The sequence below is a fragment of the Erythrolamprus reginae genome, chromosome 1 (assembly GCF_031021105.1).
Source record: "Erythrolamprus reginae isolate rEryReg1 chromosome 1, rEryReg1.hap1, whole genome shotgun sequence".
Classification (NCBI taxonomy): Eukaryota; Metazoa; Chordata; class Lepidosauria; order Squamata; family Dipsadidae; genus Erythrolamprus; species Erythrolamprus reginae.
The window spans coordinates 278,452,300-278,474,580 of NC_091950.1; the positions used below are offsets into that span (position 1 = coordinate 278,452,300).

Consider the following 22,281-nt stretch of genomic DNA (forward strand, 5'->3'; position numbering starts at 1 on the left):
CAGGTTTGGGATGGCATCCTTCATGTAAGCCTTTCAAGCCGTGTGTGGTGGGGGTTTTTTCGGAAGCGAAAACTCCCCCCCCTTTTTTTTTGGCTCTCAAGCGCAGCGCTCCGCCCGCCTGGAGGAATTAAAATAATAATAATAATAATAATAAAAGGTGGGGAATCTGGCGCACGTTTTCCCTACCCGTCTTGTCTCAGGAAGAGAGAGCCCGACCTCTCTCGGCTGTTACCCGGGAGCGAAGCGGGTTTGGACTCCGCCTAACTGACACTAAACTCCCCTCCCTCCCCGGAGCTAGCAGCAGTAGAGCATTTAACAGCAGGCGGAGGCAGCAGCAGCAAGCAAGCAGCAGCAGCATCCGCCCTTTCCCTCCAGCCCTGACGGTGCACAGAGCCGCCGCCGCCGCTGCTGCCCGCGCCTTCCCTTCTCTCAGCCTCGGAGGATGGGCTGCAAAAGGCTGCGGGGCATCTCCCGAGCTTCCTGAGACCCGGCCGACTGAACAGGGGGGAGCTGGAGCAGTAGCAGCAGCAGTAGCAGTAGCAGCAACAACAGCAGCAGCCGGAGCTCGTATGGACGGAGCAACCATGAACGCCCGGGTCTCCGCCTCCTCCCGAGAGCTCCTCGCCGCCGCCGATGAACAGAGGACTCCGGTGTAAAGGGAGAAAAAGGAGGAGGAGGAGGAGGAGGAAGGCGAAGAAGAAGAGGAGGAGGAGGAGGAGGAAGAGGCGGCGGCGAGCCGAGGCGTGGTTGGTGCTTTCCGCCTTGCCCGAAGGTACAAAGGTGTCGGAGAGGGGGGGAGAGAAGGAAAAAAAACCCACAACAACAACCGGGCAAGGCGGTCTCGCTCTCCCTTCGGCCAAACATGTCCTCGGCTCCTTCTCCTTCTCCCTTTCCTTCGCTGGGGCCCCGCGGGCCTCGGCCCCCCGCCGTGCCTCCCCCCATGCAGGAGCTGCCCGACCTGAGCCACCTGACAGAAGAGGAGCGGAACATCATTATGGCTGTGATGGACCGCCAGAAAGAAGAGGAGGAGAAAGAGGAGGCCATGCTCAAGTAAGCCGGGACCGGGCGGGCGGGGGTGGGGTGGGGTGGCCGGGGTGGCATCTGAACCTGAAGCGGAGCGGGTGGGGGTGGGGGCAAGGGAGAGGCAGCGGCGGCATCGCTGGCACGGAACCAGAGGCAGAGTTTTTATGAATGGGGTGAGAGGGTGGGGGGAAAGAGAAAGGAAAGAGAGGGAGGGAGGGGTGATTTTACTAGGCGTTGACACCCGCCTTGCCCAGGCTACCCAGCCTTCCCTCAGTCCTGAGGTAACTTCTTGTTATCTCCAATACTCTTCCTTTTGCCCCCCTCCCAATAATTGCCCTCCACAGTTATTGTCATGGAAGGAAGGACTAAGTTAAGGATGGGCTTGTCTCTTGTCTCTCTGTCCAGGTTGGTTGCCTGACTTTGGAGGTGGCGGTTACTCCCTTCCTTAACCTGGATTGAATAGTTCGCCCGGGTTTGGAAGGGTCTGGTGGGGTGGGGTTTCCTAAGTCTTTAAACTGCCATGCTGCCACCCCCACCTAGTGCCAAGCTGGGCCACTCAGGACTTTGTGGGGTGTGCCTTGTTTCATCAACCACCTGCAGGAATTCTCCATTTGGGGTGCACCTTCCCCCTTTTAACCCAATTTAAGAATGTATATATGTGTGTGTGTGTATTTACATATATATGTGTGTGTATATATATGTGTATATATGTGTATATGTACACACACATACATATACAGTATAATACATACACACACACATATATGTGTAACATGTTTTTGCTGATAATGAAAAGGAAGGGGGACTAGTATAAATCTATTTTGAGCTTATTTCTGGACTGTCTGTACTAAAATGTACAATTAATAGTAGTGAATGAGATCAAGGAAAATACAAATATGGAGAAATCTGTAGAATTAAAAACAATTTGTTTTGTTTTTTCTCTCTCTCTCCATTTCATAGTACTGTAATTGTATATACCGTAAGTGTTGTTGGCAATGGTCAGTTAATGCCCTGGATGCCCTGGGGGGGGGGGGTGTCTTTTGCTGCACAGGTTTGGACGGGTGGGGGGGAATTGAATTGGATCATTGGTCGATGCCATAATTTAGAGCTTTCTAGTGTTTATTTAAGCCTGTTCGTTTTCTGTCCATACCATCCAACTTGTCTTACATCCGGTCCATTATATAAGGATATTTTTTCTAACCTGCAAAACAGACATATCGAAAGTTAATGTCATCAGTTAATGGATCGCTGGGTAGAAACGGAATGTGGTTGGGCCTATGAATGGGGATGAGGCTTCTTTGTCTAAAAGCATCTCCCAGGCCTACTTGCTTTTGAATGGAAGTGGCAGATCAGGTAGCAAAATGTGAATCCTATCTTTGATGTGCAAGTTCCTGTTGGTAGACAGCATTCTCGGCCTTTCCTTGGGGGGACTGATTTTGGTTGCTGTTATCAAAGTGTACAAATGAACTTGTGAAACCTCTTTTGATTGAGTCCAAAATGATGACATTAAGAAAAGGTCTAAGTTCTAATGATTTGTCTGTTCCATTCCCTCCCGCTAGCTGTGTCATCTATAATAGATGGCCATACGGAATCCCTGCAAGCACTCAACTTCTTTATTTTGTGAAATGTAAGAGATGGAGATACCGTTTCTTATTGTGCTGTTTTATCTTTTTGATATCAGCTGGAATTTAGAATTTTGCAGTAGTCATGGCAGGTTGTTTTATTTCCTCAAGGCTCAGAAACCAGAAAGGAAGGGAAGTTTTACTGTTTACCTTTTGCACTGTTTAAAGCTTATGGTGCTGGGAAGATGGAAAGCTGATATTTTCAAGCCTTGAGATATGGTTTGTCTTGTTTTAGGAAGAGGAAATGAAAGATTTTAATACACACAAGCTTAAACAAGTTTATTTTTATAAATTATGGGAAGTTAAATGGTGGATATGCATAGTAAGGAAGAAAGATGAAATGTCTTCCATGCTGCTAGAACTATTTAAACTTTTATTAGAAGTTTACTGCTGATAAATATACTCCAGCCAAGACATCATGTTAAATTCCCTGTGTTAAATATTGTCGATGATCTCTTTATGTTTTTAGTATGCAATCCTAGAATTGCAATCCTAATAATAGGTTTTGAGATGAATTTCTTAAAAGTTATTTATTTCAATTCTTCTTCTTTTCCAAGGTTAAAAAAAAGCAAACAATATTTTCAGCTTTGTAACACAGCCTTGAAATCTAAAATAGGCTAAGGAATGCACAAGGAATCTTCACCATACTTTGGAAGGGATTAGGTAATACATAGGTAGCATATGTAAGTAGTACAGCCAAAAGACCTGGGTCTGGGTAACATTGCATAGAGCAGTGATGGCGAACCTATGGCACGGGTGTCACAGGTGGCACGTGGAGCCAACCTGCTGGCTCGTGAGCAGTTGTCCTAGCTCAGCTCCAACGTATATGTGTTTGCCGGCCAGCTGATTTTTGGCTCACACAGAAGTTCTGGGAGGGTGTTTTTGGCTTCCAGAGAGCCTCAGGGGGGATGGGGGAGGGCATTTTTACCCTCCCCTGGCTCCAGGGAAGCCTTTGGAGCCTGGAGAGGGTGAAATACGAGCCTACTTCTGGGCCAACCAGAAGTTGGGAAACAGGCCATTTTCGGCCCCAGAGGGCCTCCAGGGGTTGGGGGAAGCTGTTTTCACCCTCTCCAGGTATTGAATTATGGGTGTGAGCACTCGCACATGCACGATAGCATGCGCCCATGCTCTTTCTGCACCCATGTGAAAAACAGCACAACGGGCAACTGGAAGTCCATTTTTCTGAACTTCTGGTTTGGCAATTTTTCTACCATGCCAGGTTTCAGTGAGACCTGTGCGCAGGGGTGGGCTGCTGCCCGGATTGGGGGGGATGCAGTGGGGTAGCGAAAATGGAGCTCCACCCCAGAGCACCAAATTTTCACTGAAAGATGTTGAAAGAAAATGCAGGTCATCCTGCATAAGCCACGCCCACAATGTGGTAGTAAAAATTGTGGTAGCCTTTCACTGCCTGCGTGCATGCGCAGGAGCGGAAGAGGTTGTGCACATGCGCAGCGGAGGGTGCTCATGCATGGGAGAAGGAATGTGTGCGCGCACACACACACATACACACCCTTTTGACGTGTGAAACAAAAATGTTTCACCATTTCTGCACTAGAAAGTAACTTTGAGGACTGTTCCTGAAAGGTAGATTAATTTATATTGCTTTAATAGGTGTTCAAAGGGATTTTGATGAAAAATGGAAGTTCTTATACTTGGGCATGCACAGCAGCTTATTTCATTCCAAGGCATCTCGTTAATAACATTTGCTGCTGCATTAGGTACTGTAGATGGAATCGGATGTTTGTGTATGTGTGTGTGGAGGTATTCTGGTTATAATCTGAAAACTAATTCAATCTCAGGACACAGAAAATTGGAATATTTGTTCAATAGGACTTAAGTCAATTTTATCCATTTTAACCGAGCTTAAGTCATTTAAACTGAATCTGTATATAGTACCCCATTGTATATATAAGTATTTCGCAGTAATATAGCACAGTATCTTGGTAAGATGGCCAACCTTGTATTTTATCTTATTTCCATATTAGGAAAGGTTCCCATGTTTGATTCAGTGCATCAGGTTGCTTGTTAAAAGCATTAAAAAGGTCACCATAGTGACAAAAGGATATACAGGTATATTTCAACTGGGAAACTGTTAGCCCTTTTAGGCTAAGCTTAGCATACACACACCCATGTTAGGAAATTCCTGCAAGTTTGGTATTATGAGAAATCCACCATCAGTGGAACATAGATATAAAACACATTTATACACAATTCAAAAGAGGCAATAAAAAAAAAGACTTGAAGACATCCTGCCTAGTAGCTGGCACTTAGATAAGCAGGCATTAATACCAGACAAACGGACCAAGGACAAAACCCATCTCCACCAAAACTGGCAGGGATCATTACTGCATATAAAAAGTAAAATTCACACTCATTTGCACTGGAGGTATTTCCTAATTTGGTAATGAAATGTCTGCAAGCAAACAACCAAGCTCAGAAAGCACCAAAACTCCAGAATTCAATCTTGAGTTACATACATTCTCTTTTATTGGATATATATTTCAATATGGTACTGTTTGAAAAGTTATTGTGTTGTAGCAATACAGTAATAGAGCATGGGAGCAAACTGTCTGATGAAATGTGGGGAGATGCACTTGAATATCACATTGGAAAGCTGGTTTAGGAAGAGAATAGCAGTTTGGGGAAAATGTTACTACTGCTCTGGGATATGCTTTTCTTCTGCCAAGATGGGTTGTAAAAGACATTTGTGTCACATGTATGGGACAGCACTGTGTAAGGTGCTAAGAGTCAGATAAAATTCCAAGATAAAAATAAAATGCATTGATTAAAACCACAATCCTAAACTCAGTAAGATTTAATTTTGGGTGGCCGCTCATACTATTTTAATATGAATCGTTCTTTGTAAATATTCAATTGTTGATATTTCTACTAATACCCAAAGCTGTGTTGCTTCTACTGTCCAGAGATTCAAGAATGCCACTTTCATTAGTTTAGTCCAATTGTCCTTACATTAAAATAGCTAGTTAAACTGGAACATCTGGTCTTGTTCACAAGCACCGACTTTAGTTTTTCCAAGTATTCACTGCAGGTCCCTAATCATGCATCCTGCATGGAAGGAGCCACCAAAATCATGGGTTTTAAACATTGGTTAAGCATTGGCTTTCCTGCAGATGGCTCCTAAATTACGGTACTTACTCCAGTATCATGCTTTACAATAGTAGAGAGAGTGATGGAATGGTTATAAGTTTTACCTTTTATATACAGTATTTGGACAATTGTTAAAATTTCAGCTCTGAAAACAGGTTCAAGAATGATAAAATAGCATAGGTATATAAAGAAAATATGTTGCTTCATTCATTAGTAATTAACTACCATCCAGAAATGCTGGTTTATTACTCTCTAGGGTAACAACAACAACAGAGTTGGAAGGGACCTTGGAGGTCTTCTAGTCCAACCCCCTGTTTAGGCAGAAAACCCTACACTAATTCAGGCAGACGGTTATCCAACATCTGCTTAAAAACATCCATTGTTGGGGCATTCACAACTTCTGGAGGCAAGTTGTTCCACTCATCAACCGTTCTGACTGTCAGGAAATTTCTCCTTAGTTCTAAGTTACTTCTCTCCTTGTTTAGTTTCCACCCATTGCTTCTTGTTCTACCCTCAGGTGCTTTGGAGAATAGGTTGACTCCTTCTTTGTGGCAACCTCTGAGATACTGGAACACTGCTTTCATGTCTCCCCCCTGGTCCTTCTTTTCATTAAGCTAGCCATGCACAGTTCCTGCAACTGTTTTTCATATGTTTTAGCTTCCAGTCCCCTAATCATCTTTGTTGCTCTTCTCTGCACTTTTTCTAGAGTCTCAATATCCTTTTTGCATCGTGGCGACCAAAACTGAATGCAGTATTCCAAGTGTGGCCTTACCAGGGCCTTATAAAGTGGTATTAACATTTCATTTTATCTTGATTCTATCCCTCTGTTAATGCAGCCTAGAACTGTGTTGGCTTTTTTGGAAGCTGCTGCACATTGCTGGCTCATATTTAAATGGTCTCCAAGATCCTTCTCATATTTACTACTTTTGAGCAATGTACCACATATACTGGACCTGTGAATTTTGTTTTTCTTGTCTAAATGTAGAACCTTATTTTGTCAAAACACTTCTGTATTTTGTATCTATCTTCTGGAGAGTTGGCTATTCCTGAGAGTTTGGTGTCATCTGCAAATTTGATAAATTCCCCGTCTATCCCCTCGTCCAAATCATTGATGAAGATGTTGTAGAGTACTGGGCTTAAAACAGAGCCTTTGGGTGCTCCACTGCATACATCACCCCATGTAGATGTAGTTCCATTGAGCACTACATATTCAGTGCAGTTAGTTAGCCAATTTTGAATCCATCTGGAGGTGTTGCTGTCCATCCCACATTTTTCTAGTTTATTTAGTAGTAGGTTATGGTCTACTTTGTCAAAAGCCTTAGAACGGGTCCTTGTCTTTCAAGTTACTCAAGACCCACCTATATCGCCAGGCATGGGGGAATTAAGACATCTCCCCCAGGCTTTCTTATATTTTATGTTTGGTATGTATGTGTTGTATGGTTTTTAAATTGTTGGGGGGTTTTAATGTAATTTTATTATTAGATTTGTTCCATTGTTATACACTGTTTTTATTGTTGTGAGCCGCCCCGAGTCTTCGGAGAGGGGTGGCATACACATCTAATAAATTGAATTGAATTGAATTGAAGTCCAAGTAAACCACATCAACAACATTCCTCTGATCCACTAATTCTGTCCCTTTGTCAAAGAATGCTATGTTGACTTTTGATTATTATTTTGGTAGTTCCTGGGCAGCTTTAGTTTTGCTGATTTATCCGCAGATGGTACCATATTGGGACAAGGTTTACTTGAGCTGCAAGGGATATTAGATTGTAATCAATGAGAAATATGCAGGGAATTCTCCATTGAGTTTTAGGTGTAATTAAAGCAGCTTTGGGGGAAAACGTCTGCCCTCCTTGTGTAAAATAGTGCAAAGGTAATGCTTTCTGTAGATATGCTGCCTTTCCAGTTAAACAGACTCTATTAACAAGCAATGAAATAAGTGCAGTAGGAAAAATCCAGTGAAAATAAAGCCAGAAATGCAAGCAGTCATTTTTACTTATTAAGAAAAAGAATTAAACAGACTACGTATATTCTTTTTTACTAGGACCAACTCAAAATCGCACAGTAGATAGTTAGTTTTCAGAAATGAGTATATTAATAGGACTGTGGCTAGGGTCATCCAACAGCCTTTGTCAATTTGTTTTGAAAAATGCTTATTGTTTTTCCTGTTATGATTAGAATTGTGTAAGTGATGAGAACAAGCAAAATGTGTGCACAAGTCCTGGCTAGTCGGTTAATGGATGATATACCATTTTGTTAAGAATTGCTGTTCTAATGGAACCTCAAAAATTGCCACTACCATCCTGCCCCCTTATGATGGTTTTGAACCATTAGTTCAATGTATATATTAGTGAGAGTTTTTGGACTTGTAATAGCCGTGTTTAAAAATTGGCACAATACCACCTATTCAACAATTTTCTTGCTTGCTGGGAATTGTAGTCCATTACATCTGGAGGGCATTGAGGAAATCTGAATAAGCAAGCTATATAATAGTCAAAAGTATTTAGCAAATAATAATTTAAATCAATCCTAACATTGTACTTGTAGATGAAAAATATGTTTGTAAATTGACTGGGGTGCCTTATCAGTGTTCCAAAAAATGCTGGAAAATCCAAAATTGTTTAGATGTGAGTCTTCTCCCCCAACCAGAGCAACAACAACAAAACAAAAAAAATTAAGCAGATTTCTGAGTGCATATTTATAATTTCCTGTTCTTTATAGATCCTTTTGCTTCTATGTTAGTTTTGGAGACACGTGAAAAAAATCCATCAGCTTTTTTCATTTTTGTGGCTATACAGTATAGCCATGGTGGAGTACATGCATGCAGGATCTTAATTAACCTAATTTGCACCTGCAAGAACCTTTAGTTCTGAAACCTGATCTGAACAAATAAGAGGAAGGAAAAAATCAAGATGACAACAGCTGCTGATAATAGCAAAACAAGCTGCCTCTTTCTTGTGTCTCCCTAGGTTGTTTTTATGTTATCTCTTGTGACATAAATCAGATATGCAGAACTATATTTTCCTTTAATGCTTCTTGTGTATTTATTAAGAGTGAACATATAATCAAGGTGATACAGGTTTTCCTGAGATGCCTATCATCACAGATGGCTATTCTGGGAAACAGAATACAGATAGTCCTCAACTTACAATCACAATCAAGGCCAAAAATTATGTTCCTAAGTGAGAGTTTCACCTCATTTTACAACTTTTCTTCCTACATTTGTTAAATGAGTCACTGCAGTTGTTAAATTAGTAATACGGTTGTTAAGTGAATCTGGTCTCCCCATTAATTGTGATCTTATCACCCTGGCACACTGCAACCCTCACAAATGTGACTCAGTTAACAAGCATCCAAATGTAAATCACATGATCACAGTGATGTTGCACTGGTTGTAAGTGTGAGAAATGGTCATAAGTCACTTTTTTCAGTGCTGTTGTAACTTTGGGCACTAAGCAAACTGTTGTTAATTGAGGACTACCTATATTACCCTATGTTAATCTCTCTGTCTCTCTCTCTCACACACACACACGCACACACACATCATCATCATCACCTTCATCATCATTTATTTATTTATTTATTTTATTTTTATGCCGCCCTTCTCCATAGACTCAGGGTGGCTTACAACATGTTAGCAATAGCACTTTTTAACAGAGCCAGCATATTGCCCCCACAATCCAGGTCCTCATTTTACCCATCTTGGAAGGATGGAAGGCTGAGTCAACCTTGAACGGTGATGAGATTTGAACCGCTGACCTACAGATCTACAGTCAGCTTCAGTGGCCTGTAGTACAGCACTCTACCTGCTGCGCCACCCCAGCTGTCTATCATCTATGTCCTATACCACAAAATCTATACTCCAAAGTTAATACTGATCATGATACCTGTAAGTTTCTTTAAGTGAAGTTTAAGTTTATTGCAGTGTGTACTGGGAACCAGATTATTGCTAAATGCCTGGAAAAACCAATTCATTACATTTGAGAACAGTGTCTCTGAAACACTTTTATAACTTTTGATGCTAATTCTTAGTGATTTAAGACTAGAGCAGATTGAGCAGTGGAAATCTTTGCTGTTTCTATACTCTTTAGCATCTGAAATTATTCATCCAAATACAGTGGTACCTCTACTTACGAACTTAATTTGTTCTGTGACCAGGTTCTTCAGTAGAAAGGTTTGCAAAAAGAAACATTTTTTCCCATAGGAATCAATCTAAAAGCAAAGAATGTGTGCGATTGTGGAAACCACAGGGAGGGTGGAGGCCCTGTTTCCTCCCAGGAGATTCCTAGAGAGGCCCCATTAAGTTTTCTCCCTGTCTTTTCCGGCCTTATTTCCTCCCAGGAGATTCTTAGAGAGGCCCTATGGAGGCTTCTTCCTGCCTTTTCCAATTACAGTTTCGGATTACAATGTCGTCTGGTGGGACCTAGGGGAAGAGCCTTCTCTGTGGCGGCCCCGGCCCTCTGGAAACAACTCCCCCCAGAGATTCGAACTTCCCCCACCCTCCTTGCCTTCTGCAAGACTCTGAAGACCCATTTATGTCACCAGGCATGGGGGATTAATGCACCCCCCCCTTCTGACTAGTAAGACTTGAGTATGGTATGATTGTGTAGTATGGACTGTTTTTTTATGATAGTGGGTTTTTAATTTTATTTTTAGCTATTAGATTTGTACTGTATTGTTATTGCTGTTGTGAGCCGCCCCAAGTCCTCGGAGAGGGGTGGCATACAAATCTAATAAATTATTATTATTAATTATGAATTATTAAAATGGTTCGTGAGAAGAGGGGAAAAAAATCTTGAACACCTGGTTCTTATCTAGAAAAGTTGTTAAGAAGAGATACTCTTAGGTAGACGTACCACTGTATAGGCTGACAGAAACCCAGTTAATGAAAACTGTGTATAATTCTGTATTTCCAAAATTATACATGAAAGTAAAGTGTAGATATTAATGTGGTCTCTCTTGTGAGAAACATGGCCCATATGAGGGTTTTTTTAAACATTTGTTACATGTTGAAAATTCACTAGCGTGGATAATTTAATATGGAGTGATCTATATAAGTTTATTGTACATTCATTCTTATATTTCAAAATATATTTTTATTTTTTTCTCTGTCATAATTGAATAGAATGATAAGTATATTTTTGACTATATAAGATATTAGTGACATGAACTAGTAAAACCATTGAAGTTTCTTATAAGAAATTATGACATATGCGAAACATTGACAAATATTTGAAGAAAACACAAGAATAGGAAACTTCAAATAATTTTCTTTGAGCAAATTTAATTTTCCTTTGACCGGAGAAAAAGAAAAAAAGAATTGTGTGTATGCACTTAGTATTGATTTATTTTTCTTATAACTTTCCAAAATCAATGTTGTATTTATTATTTATTTATTTATTAGAATTGGAAGGGACCTTGTAGGTAATCTAGTCTAACCCGCTGCCCAAACAGGGGACCCTATAGCACTTTGCACAAATGGCAGTCCAATCTTCTCTTGGAAGTCCCAAGTGTTGGAGCACTCACAATCTCCGCAGGCAAGCTGTTCCACTGGTTGAGCGCTCTCACCGTCATAAAGGTCTTCCTTATTTCCAGGTTAAATCTCTTCTTGGTCAGCTTTCATCCATTATTCCTTGTTTGGCCCTCTGGTGCTTTGGAAAACAGCCTGACCCTCTCTTCTCTGTGGCAGCCTCTTAGGTATTGGAACATTGGCATCATGTCTCCCCTAGTCCTTCTCTTTGTTAAACTAGCTATGCCCAGTTCCTGCAACCTCTCTTTCTATGTTTTAGTTTCCAAACCCCTTATCATCCTGGTTGTTCTCTTCTGCACTTTCTCTAGACTAGAGTTTCAATGTCTTTTTTGTAGTGTGGTGACCAAAACTGAATGCATTATATTAGATGTGGTCTAAGTAAGGCTTTATAGCGTGGTATTAGTACCTCCCTAGTCCTAGATTGTATCCCTCTGATAATGCAACTCAGGATTGTATTGGGCCTTTCTGGCTGCCGCTGCACATTACTGGCTCATATTTAGTTGGTTGTCCACCAAGATCCATCTCGTAGTTGCTGCTATTGAGTGTGGTTTCACCCAGTTTATATGTATGTCTTTGGTTTTTCTTACCTAAGTGTAGAATTTTACTTTTCTCTGCATTGAATTTCATTGCAGTAGTCCTTTGCTGTTTATTTAAAAATTAGGGGAAAAATGGTTAAGAAAAGGAAGTATGTGAACCAGTGTCCATTGGAAGGCACTGAATAGCTACTTAGGCAAGATGACATTCCCCTAGCTTCCAGACCACTTGCTGACTGATAGCCTCCTCATATGGAGCCCTTGTTAGTGATTCTGCTCCTCTTCTTGATCCAATTCTGAGGAGACAATCCATTCACCAGCTCCTTGTTCTTCTGCAGCAGAACTACCTTCAATCCTTATTATTTCCCCCAGAAATATGAATTCCATTCCCACAGCAAGCTCATCTGTCTGGAACCCATACCACATCTCAGACATCAACACCCTTGAAAATGTCCAAAGATATTTCACCAGAAGAGCCCTTCACTCCTCCACTCGAATCAGAATATCCTACGAAAATAGACTAATAATCCTGGGCCTAGAAAGCCTAGAACTACGGCGCCTAAAACACGATTTGAGTATTGCCCACAAGATCATAATGCTGCAACGTCCTACCGGTCAATGACTATTTCAGCTTCAACCACAATAACACAAGAGCACGCAACACATTCAAACTTAATATGAACCGCTCCAAACTTGACTGTAAAAAATATGATTTCAACAATCGAGTTATCGAAGCGTGGAACTCATTACCGGACTCCATTGTGTCAACCCCTAACCCCCAATACTTCTCCCTTAGACTCTCCACGATTGACCTCTCCAGGTTCCTAAGAGGCCAGTAAGGGGCGTACATAAGTGCACTGGTGTGCCTTTCGTCCCCTGTCCAATTGTCTTTCCTTTCTTTCTCCTATCTCTTATATTTTCTTCCTTTCTTATATCCTCTCCTCTAAGTTCACTTTCACCCTCATTTATATTATCACATGTCTATTTTTCTTCCTATGTATTTGTGTATTGGACAAATGAATAAAAATAAATAAATAAATAAATAAAGGTTCACCTAGGCAGTCTCCATTTCTGTCATAGCTCTTTGCCACCAGTTCTAGCAGCACATAAATTAGTTTAAATTTCATTTTGTAATTCAGAGTCCTTGCCCAATCTCTCCAGTATTATAACAGACCTTGTATCAGAATAATACTAGTAAGAGTTCACAACATCAGTAAGTCTTTATTGGCTAAGTAGTGAGCCAATTGGTAGAGCCATTCTTAATGTTTTGGAAATGGTTTTTGCTTGCAATTCATTTTATGATAGAGATTCAGTTTTCCCTGCACTTGTTTATTTCAGCTTTTTTTTCTTCTTTTTGATAATTAGGTAAACAAAACAGTCAGTTAAATGGATTCTGGTGTTCCTACTACATGGCTTATTGTGTAGAATTTGTTTAACCATATTCATGAGTAGAACTGTGTAATATTAAATTTAATCCTCCGGGAGTTTGTTGACTGGATCAATTAACCTCCTTTTAGTGATCGCACAACTCATTAACCACTATACAAACCAGACTAAGTGTGTTCCATGAGCAGGGCCAAAGAATAATTTCTGTTATGGCAACTCAGCTTAGGAATTGTACATCTTAGTGACAAACAGACGTAAACTCATTATATGAGATATGTTTAGACTTTCATGTGAATCAGAAAGCTATAGGAAATTTGGGGAGGTGCTATACCTACATTGGAATAATGTATACTTTAAAAAAAAATAGAATTAACAATATATGATAGTCAGAGAGAAACCTGAAACAATATAAAACAAACACAATAAACTATTGATACCAAACATTGCAATCTTGTGGGTGCCAAATGGCTCTTGAATCAAGAGTAGAAAATAATCTCAAAAGCTAGAAAAATTGAAAAGCCATTTTGGATTAGGATGAAAATACAAACTCAGTACAGAAAACCATGTAGCCAATAAATGTAGCTCAATTTCAGAAGAATAGTACATTGATTTTTTTTAAGGCACTGACTTGAGTATTAGTGCTATGAAAACAATGGTACAAAGCACCGTTTTGTTTTAACTGGGTATATACTAGTTCATATTTTAGAGCCTTTTCAGGGGCCATTGAAATCTTGATCTTTCAGTTTGCCAAATGTGCACAGTTTTCAGCTTTTACCCAAGAAAGGTGAAAATAATTATCTTTTTTTATTTATTTTATTCCCTTTTTAGCATCAACACTAGTTTCTGAATGGAAGATCATTAAGTGAAATGTTGTGTCCATGACAGAGCTTCTTCAACCATAGACAATAAATGTTCATAAGTGCTTCTCGGTATGATGGAAATGAAAGAAAAATGCTTAAAAAACAAGCTACTTTGAAATTTAATTTATAATACTTAAATTGATACCAAATGCCTTTTCATCAGTGAAGCCAAGTAAAGAGAGATTACAGTAGGAAGCATAAGCCATGTGGTTGGCCTGTGTTTTCAGGGCTCCCCCCCCCCCCGAACATAGATTTCTCAACTTTTTCCTAGTTTTGCTATCTTAGTCTTGAGCCCAGACGTTTGACACAGAACTAGTATGATAGAGGCCAGAGGTTTGACTCAGAACTTGCCATATGCAAAGCATTTCCCCTACCACTGTTGTATGCCCTTTCCCATCTGTTGAATGAAGAACTCTACAGAACATTTTTTGCAAAAGTCTGCCTGAACAGCATTGCTATGTCTTATAAAGGTCTAAAATAGCGATGGGAATTGAGAGCAGCATTTCTGTCTTAATGTAGATTTACTTTCAAAGCTGTTTCCTGCTGGTCATGAACAGTGTTGATTCATAAAGTGAAATCCCTAGTTTTCCTGAACTTTTCCATACAGCAGCCTGGTGCAAGTGAATAACTTATCTGGAAACTCTGGTCTGAGGTCTACTTGTTACTGATCAATGCTATCCATGAAGCGGAGGAAATCAAAACATTGTCTAATTGTGGCATAAGATATGAACTAATGATTCTGAGGCTACAGTTTCACTGAGGGCAGTTTTAGAATCTACTATGCCCCAGTGTACAATGAAACAGTGGAACAATATACTGTATATTCTGTCCGTGGCATCAGAAACATTATGTATTAAACTATTGTAAAGTCTAGCAAGCATGTGTTGTTTTGGAGAATTAGAAGACAGGTCAAGCTCTTCATTTTTACCTAGAGAACTATGAAACTAAATTAGTTCATGTTTCAATGACCTGGAACTCACAATCCAGCCCAACAGCTCAATTAAGTTGCATTTTGTAACTCTCATTAGGTAGCACTTAATATATACCCCAAACATCAGCATGTTCTCCATTGTCAGTTGAAACTTGAATATCTTGGAGGCTGCGGAAATAGAGAGCCAGTCCTTTGGTGTCCAAGTCCAAACTTGTCCAAGGAAAGAAACTAATTCTGCTTTTGCCAATCCGAGATCTTCAGTTGCAATAGAAATGAGAGTGTTACAATTCCAACATATTTGGATGGCGCCAGGTGGGAAAAAGCTACCAATTCAAATCAGCAAATGATTTGGATTAATAGATCCAAATTTATTAGGTCCTTGTTTAAACCTGACTTGATCGGATTATAAGAGCTACTGCCTAGCCTGAGAAGCAAAGCAAAACAGTTCCTGCTGTTTCTTGCTGCAGAATTTGCATTTCTCTGAATCTAGTGGGAGGGAATGATTTATTTAGAAAGCATATACAGTGTTCCCTTGATTTCCGCGGAGGATGCGTTCCGTGACCGCCCGTGAAAGTTGAATTTCCGCGAAGTAGAGATGTGGAAGTAAATACTCCATTTTTGGCTATGGACAGTATCACAAGCCATCCCTTAAGACTTTAAAACCCTAAATTACCATTTCCAATTCCCGTGACAATCATTTACTCACCATTATTACTGGTACTCACCATTGAATAAGACACTTAGTGATCCTGATATTTATAAACATAATTATTTATTAACAATAATTTTTTTTTGTGTTATTTATTTGCAAAAATTATTAGTTTGGCGATGACGTATGACATCATCAGATGGGAAATACCGTGGTATAGGAAAAAAACTGCGAAGTATTTTTTAATTAATATTTTTTGAAAAACCGTGATATAGGCTATTCGCGAAGTTCGAACCCGTAAAAATCGAGGGAACACTGTACTGGTTTTCTAGCCTCTTTAGGAATTAATTTCATATATATTGGAATCTCGCAATATTAGAGGATGAAATCTCTCCCCCTTCTGTGTTTCATGATCGTAGTATTTGCAAGCCACAGTAAATCAGGATTGTAAAGAAATTAGGCATGTCATGAAGGAACAATTAGCCTCTTCCTGCTAGCATTAAAAAAACGAAAATGGATAGGGATTAACATCCACAAGTTAAGGAACTGGAAGCCAAGAACAAACCATGACTTCCAGATCAGTATATTAAGAGAAGAATAAGATTCCCAATGTAGACATGAAGAAACCATCAAAGGAATTTAAGCTGCGCCTGCATTTTGAGAAATCTGTGTTTTGGGAAGGCTAATAGAGGCAGGTAATCCAACACAAAGCAAAAAGATGCTTTCTCAGCTACATCATCAGAGCTGAAAAAAAGAAGAGATCATAAAGGCAGATTCTATTCTGTCTGCTTGGAGAGAAAAGCTCCGGAGTACAAAACAACAAAGTCATGAGAGTTTACCATGTAAGGACTATACTGCATTCCTGCCTGAAGTCAAATAAAAAAAACCCACCAACAACCTTACAATAAATTAGAATATTCAGAAAAAGTAAGAGGAAGAGAAAAATAATCAGAAGAACATGGAAATGTCCTGGAGAGGGAAATAATTGAGGGGCTGAATTGTGTGGCTTCAAGATAAAATTGCTAGTGTGAAAATGATTATTGTATGTCATTCTTGAAGATAATTTTCTAGAAATAGTATCATAGCCTGAAGTTTACATTAGGCCTGGCCTTTGATATGATCACTCTTTGTACATAGATTTAAAAGACAAAGGATATTATTAATTGGTGAGAGACTTTTATTCTGAATGAGTTATAGGATGTCTTCATAAACTGTTAGAAGAAAAAGTCCTGGCATTAGAAAAGAGATTCCTAAATTAAATCTTTATGAGTTTTCCCCTCCCATTAAACCATATTCCATTTCAATGCTCCTATTTTCAAGAAGAGATAATTGTACTGCTATTACCCACAGTGCTTTTTAAGGGAGGTAAAAATAAGGTGAGTTTAACTCCTAGTATCTATACTTGGTGCCAGAGCTGTGTTCCTCCCAGCTTGTACCGGTTCTGTAGAACTGTAGTAAACCATGGTGACGTCATGGTGCTGGTCTGTGGATGCCATCACCTTTTTTGGTTTTTGTGCTAATTTTTGCTTATTTTGCTTCTGTGCATGAGTTTTTGCATACACCACCATCTTGCTTTTTTTTTGTTGCTTTTTTTGCTGTTATTTGCTTCTGTGCATGTGCACTTCAAAATTTCAAAGCCAAGTTTTCCCATAGAGGTCAGCAGCATTTAAGAAATATTTGTTCGGTATTTTCTGTCCAGGTTCAATATTTGTTCGGTATTTTCTGTCCAGGTTCAAAATTTTCTGTCCAGGTTCAAAATTTCAAAGCCAAGTTTTCCCATAGAGGTCAGCAGCATTTAAGAAATATTTGTTCGGTATTTTCTGTCCAGGTTCAGGTAGAATAGTCAAATTTAATTAACTCATAATCATTCTAGCTTATTTAAACTGAAGCACCTATAAAGTCTTTTGAGGATCTAATTTGTAGTATCCACATTTCTCCACATGGTTTTGTTGGCAGTGGTATAGAGATGGTTTGCTATTGCCTTGTTGCAGGACACCTTTTAAGTTTCCTAATCTGTTTCCGAATCTTGATGTTTCCTGGAAATCTCCCTTTAAAGGACTGATCAAACTTCACCTGGTTTAGCTTCCAGATCTAGACAGGATTGATCAGATGCTGCCATCTGCTGATGCTTAGGATTTCAGGATCACTGAAAGACCTTGAATTTTTAAGATTGTTTCTGGAAGGCTTAAATCAAGGATAGTCAAACACTGTATAAGCTACATAAATCTGGGTGGCCACTAGATGGCAGCAGAAAAAGCAGATTTTGTTTTATTTATTTATCTATCTATCAATCAGTCAATCAATCAATCAAATTTATATAACGTCCATTTCACCTAAGTGATTCTGGGCAATTTACAAATAGTTTTTTATAACTCTTTGCTGCCACCTATTGAATGTCTGGATTTATGCATCCTGTAATATTTATTCGTCGTCCCCCCCCCCCCCATTTCATTTGCTTGGTCATCAAAGAGTCCTGGTGGCACAGTGATTACAGTGCAGCACTGCAGGCTACTTCAGCTAACTGCTAGCTGTAGCTCAACAGTTCAAATCTCACACCAGCTCAAGGTTGACTGAGCCTTCCATCCTTCAGAGGTGGGTGAAATGAGGACTCAGATTGTTGGGGGCAATACGCTGATTCTGTAAACCGCTTAGAAAGGGCTGCAAAAGCACTACGAAGCGGTATATAAGTCTAAATACTATTGCTATGCTATAAATTCAAATCTAGTTTCTTAGAAGGACTCATGGAAGTCAGCCACAGCAGATTCTCTTCTGCAATTCTAGTTCCCTCTTGTGTATGTTTATTAGCTTTTTTAGGAGGGAGGATATGGGTCTTTGCAAGTTTGAATTGTTCCTTTCAGAGGTTTTGACTTACTTGCCTATTGTCTGGGACGTCTACAGTGTGAGGAATAGTGCTTGCTTGCTGGTTTGTGGTAAGTCCTACAGCTGGGATGGAGACATCATTCCAATAGTGTTGCATTGCCATAAACAAATTCAGCAAGAAGTATGAGATTAGTCTAGTTGTCTTGCTAGTATAAAATATAGCATCTTAAATACTTTATTGCTGCAACAGTTGGTTAACCTTCTCGGATTCTCCATTGGACTCTGGATGATGTGAGGAAAATTAATTAATTTTAATATTTAATAAGTACAATAGGATCTTACAAAATTTTGAAGTGCACTGACTTCCCTGTCTGACATCACATGATTGATTAATCCTCTATAGTTAAAAATGTGATCAAAAAAGGTTTAAGCTGTTTCTTGAGACATTGAGGAGACCCTTGCAAGGAATAAAATGAACCAATTTAGTAATTAAATTCACTATTTTGGGTATAATAATAATAATAATAATAATAATAATTATTATTATTATTATTATTATTATTATTATTATTATTATTATTTCTTAGATTTGTATGCTGCCCCTCTCTGAAGACTCAGGGCAGCTTACAACAATAATAAAACAGTGTGACAATGTAAACAAATCTAATATTAAAAAAGCATCTAAAAACCCATCATTTAAAAACCATGCAACACAAGCATCCCATACATAAAACTATAAAAAGCCTGGGAGAGATGTCTCAATTCCCCCATTCCTGGCGATATAGGTGGGTCTTAAGTAGTTTGCAAAAGACGAGGGTGGGGACAGTTCTGATCTCTGGGGGGAGTTGATTCTAGAGGGCCGAGGCCACCACAGAGAAGGTTCTTCCCCTGGGGACCGCCAAACAACATTGTTTAGTTGATGGGACCCGGAGAAGACCAACTCTGTGGGACCTCATCGGCTGCTGGGATTCGTGCAGCAGAAGACGGTTCCAGAGGTATGCTGGTCCGATGCCATTTACCCCTTTAAAGGTCATTACCAACACTTTGAATTGCGACCGGAAACTGATTGGCAGCCAATGCAAGCCACGGAGTGTTGGAGAGACGTGGGCGAACCTAGGTAACCCATGATAGCTCTCGCGGCCGCATTCTGCATGATCTGAAGTTTCCGAACACTTTTCAAAGGTAGCCCCATGCAGAGAGCTAGTATATCTCTGCACTTTGGAAAAGATTGACAATGAAATTTAGAGAAGCATTGTTCCAGCATTGCAGTAGGGTCTCTAGCAGTTTCAGTGGCCCAGACAGCTTACCTGGGATTAACTTTGTTCTATGACAAAAGGAAACCGATTTTGATGTTGGCGCGGGTCCAAGGCTGTGGAAAGTCTTATTTTGAGTTTTAAATACTGTTTCCCCTTCCTGTGTCTTGTTATTCTGTTGTCATAGCATAGCTCTAGTATCTCCTCCCTTAGTGCAGTGTTTTTCAATTATTTTCTGTCCCCCTCCCCCTGGAAGAAGTAAACATTTCACGTGCCCCCCCAACTCTCCAATCTGGACTGAAATGGAATTTTAGTGTTTTGACATGGGGCCAGGCCAGCTTGATCAAGCTGATGTTTTGGGGTCGTTGGCCTGGCTCACAAGCACCACCTCTGCCAGGCACTCACAGTGTGAGTGGTGTGGAGTGGTGTGGAAGGAGGTTTGAGGATGCCATTTGAAGCTTATGCCCAGCTGCAGAGGCTGCTCCTCCTTATCCAGCAGCAGGTTTGCCATGCCATTCATGGCTACTGCGGCACCCGCCGAGAACAGCAAGAACCCGCGCAGCTGCCCCACTCCACCTGGCCGCCTTCTCTTCCGGGCTCGGAGCAGCATGCAACTGGGAAAACATTCCCCATCTGGGGGAATTGATTGAGAAGGACCACACATGTTCCCTCTGGAATCACTCCGCACCCTTCCCGGGGGTAGAGACGCCCCACTATTTGAGAAGCACTGTCTTAGGGGAAGAGGAATACATAGGCACCCATTGTGCAAAAATCACCCTATCTGTAGTGGGAATGGCACAACAATACCTTACTGGGCTGCCTAAAGGTCATCTACCTGGGCCCTGGCATATGTATTCTGCTATTACAGTGCCCTAATCTGACCTAAGAGATCAACAGCCTGTCTTCCTGTTTCCAGCCTTTGCTGTTGGTCTGACTATATAACATGACTTAGAATTGCACGGATGGAGTATTGCTGCAGGTAATGTGTGAAGCCTTATATTTTGGCTTAGGTGAGAGGGCATCTGGACATTTATTTTGGGAGCCTGGAATATATGAGTGTGCGGAAAAAAATTACAGCCACCTGATTTGCCGAGGTTTGAAGGATTGAGCATCTTGCAGGATCTCTAAGGTCTTACAGTCTGTACAAACTTTTAGGCTGCTCCTTTCAGTATGTGTTTCCATTGTTAAAAGGCGTTTTCTACCACCAGCAACTCTTTATTGAAAATATCGTAGTTCCTCTATGCTGGGACGAGCATTTTGAAATAAAAGGAACACGGTAGTAAATCTGCACATGCCCCCTCCCCCACTATCTTTTCTGCCTGGAGCAAGACTGCTCCTGTGGCCTCATCTGAAGCATCTGCCTACACCACAAAGTCATGGGAGGGATTGGAAGTGGGGGGGAGAGGAGGGGCCGAGAAGCAAAGAGGCTTTTACTCTTGAAATCCTGCTTCTTCTTGGGTCAATCAAGACAATCGCCCTCTTTTCTTAGGAGCTGGGACAGCAGTTTTATACTGTCAGAAAATTAGGGATGATTTTTCCTGTAGAAGTTAGCAAAGCCCTGAAAGTGCTACACATCTTTCACATTACTGGGAAAGAGGTGTGGGTGTGTGTGTGTGTGTGTGTGTGTGTGTGTCTATCTGTCTCTGTGTGCGTGTGCATGCCATGATACAACATATTATTCCTTTCGTGCCTCCATATTTATGCCTTATGTAGAGATTATGTAGCCCCAATAGTCTGTTGAGGCAAGTCAAATGCACCTTTTTCTAGTATTGTAAATAGCTTTTGTTCTGAAAATTTGCAATACAGTTAGTCCTCGACTTATAACCATAATAGAGCCCAAACTTTCTGTTGCTAAATGAGTTGTTAAGTGAGTTTGTGGTAAAAATGGTAATAAAAAAAGGTCTGGTCCTGTAGTGACTCATTTAATAATCACAACATTTAGCAACAAAAATTCTAGTCCCAGTTTTGCTCATAAGATGAGGATGACTAGTATAGTACATTTCTGACATAGGTGTCACTCAAGCAAGGATCTTTGGAATAAACTAATATACCTTCCATGTACACTACCAGGTACTTGTCTATAATTTCTGAAAAGTACCTGAATATCATTCCTGAATCTAGAAAAAAGAAATGAAAGAGAAAAGCCAGCTCCACAATTAACTGAGCCAAGAGGCACCACTGTGTATTCAAACTTACCATGACTTTGTATTGAAGGCTATTAAATACTTTGGTTTGTTTTTCATTTGGATTAGGCTGTAGGCGTATCTCAGGTCTATTTTTCTAAAGATGCAGGCCTTTTATAGCTGGTCTAGTAGATACATAATGAATGGAAGTGGATGATGGTCTCTTAATTGTCATTTTGCCGAAATCTTTATAGCCATCAATGGAAAGCTATAGCTGGGGTGGCACACTGGTTAGAGTGCAGCATTGCAGACTACTTCAGCTAATTGCTAGCTGTAGTTCAGCAGTTCAGATCTCACCACTGGTTCAAGGTTGGCTCAGCCTTCCATCCTTCCAAAGTGGGTAAAATGAGGACCCAGATTGTTGGGGGAAATATACCGATTCT

At 40.4% G+C, this 22,281-nt stretch overlaps 1 protein-coding gene across 3 annotated transcripts in view; it reads left to right on the forward strand.

Annotated features, from left to right (window-relative positions):
• The first annotated feature begins 316 nt into the window (after positions 1–316).
• RIMS1 (regulating synaptic membrane exocytosis 1) overlaps positions 317–22,281 on the forward strand; it is a 342,317-nt gene continuing 320,352 nt past the window's right edge. For 2 of the 3 annotated variants that reach the window (XM_070733057.1, XM_070733055.1), the window contains exon 1: positions 317–1,050. In XM_070733057.1, coding sequence (XP_070589158.1) covers positions 863–1,050 — 188 coding nt within the window. In that variant the 5' untranslated portion in view covers positions 317–862. The remainder of the gene's footprint in view (positions 1,051–22,281) is intronic. The other variant, XM_070733056.1, reaches the window with a different exon arrangement.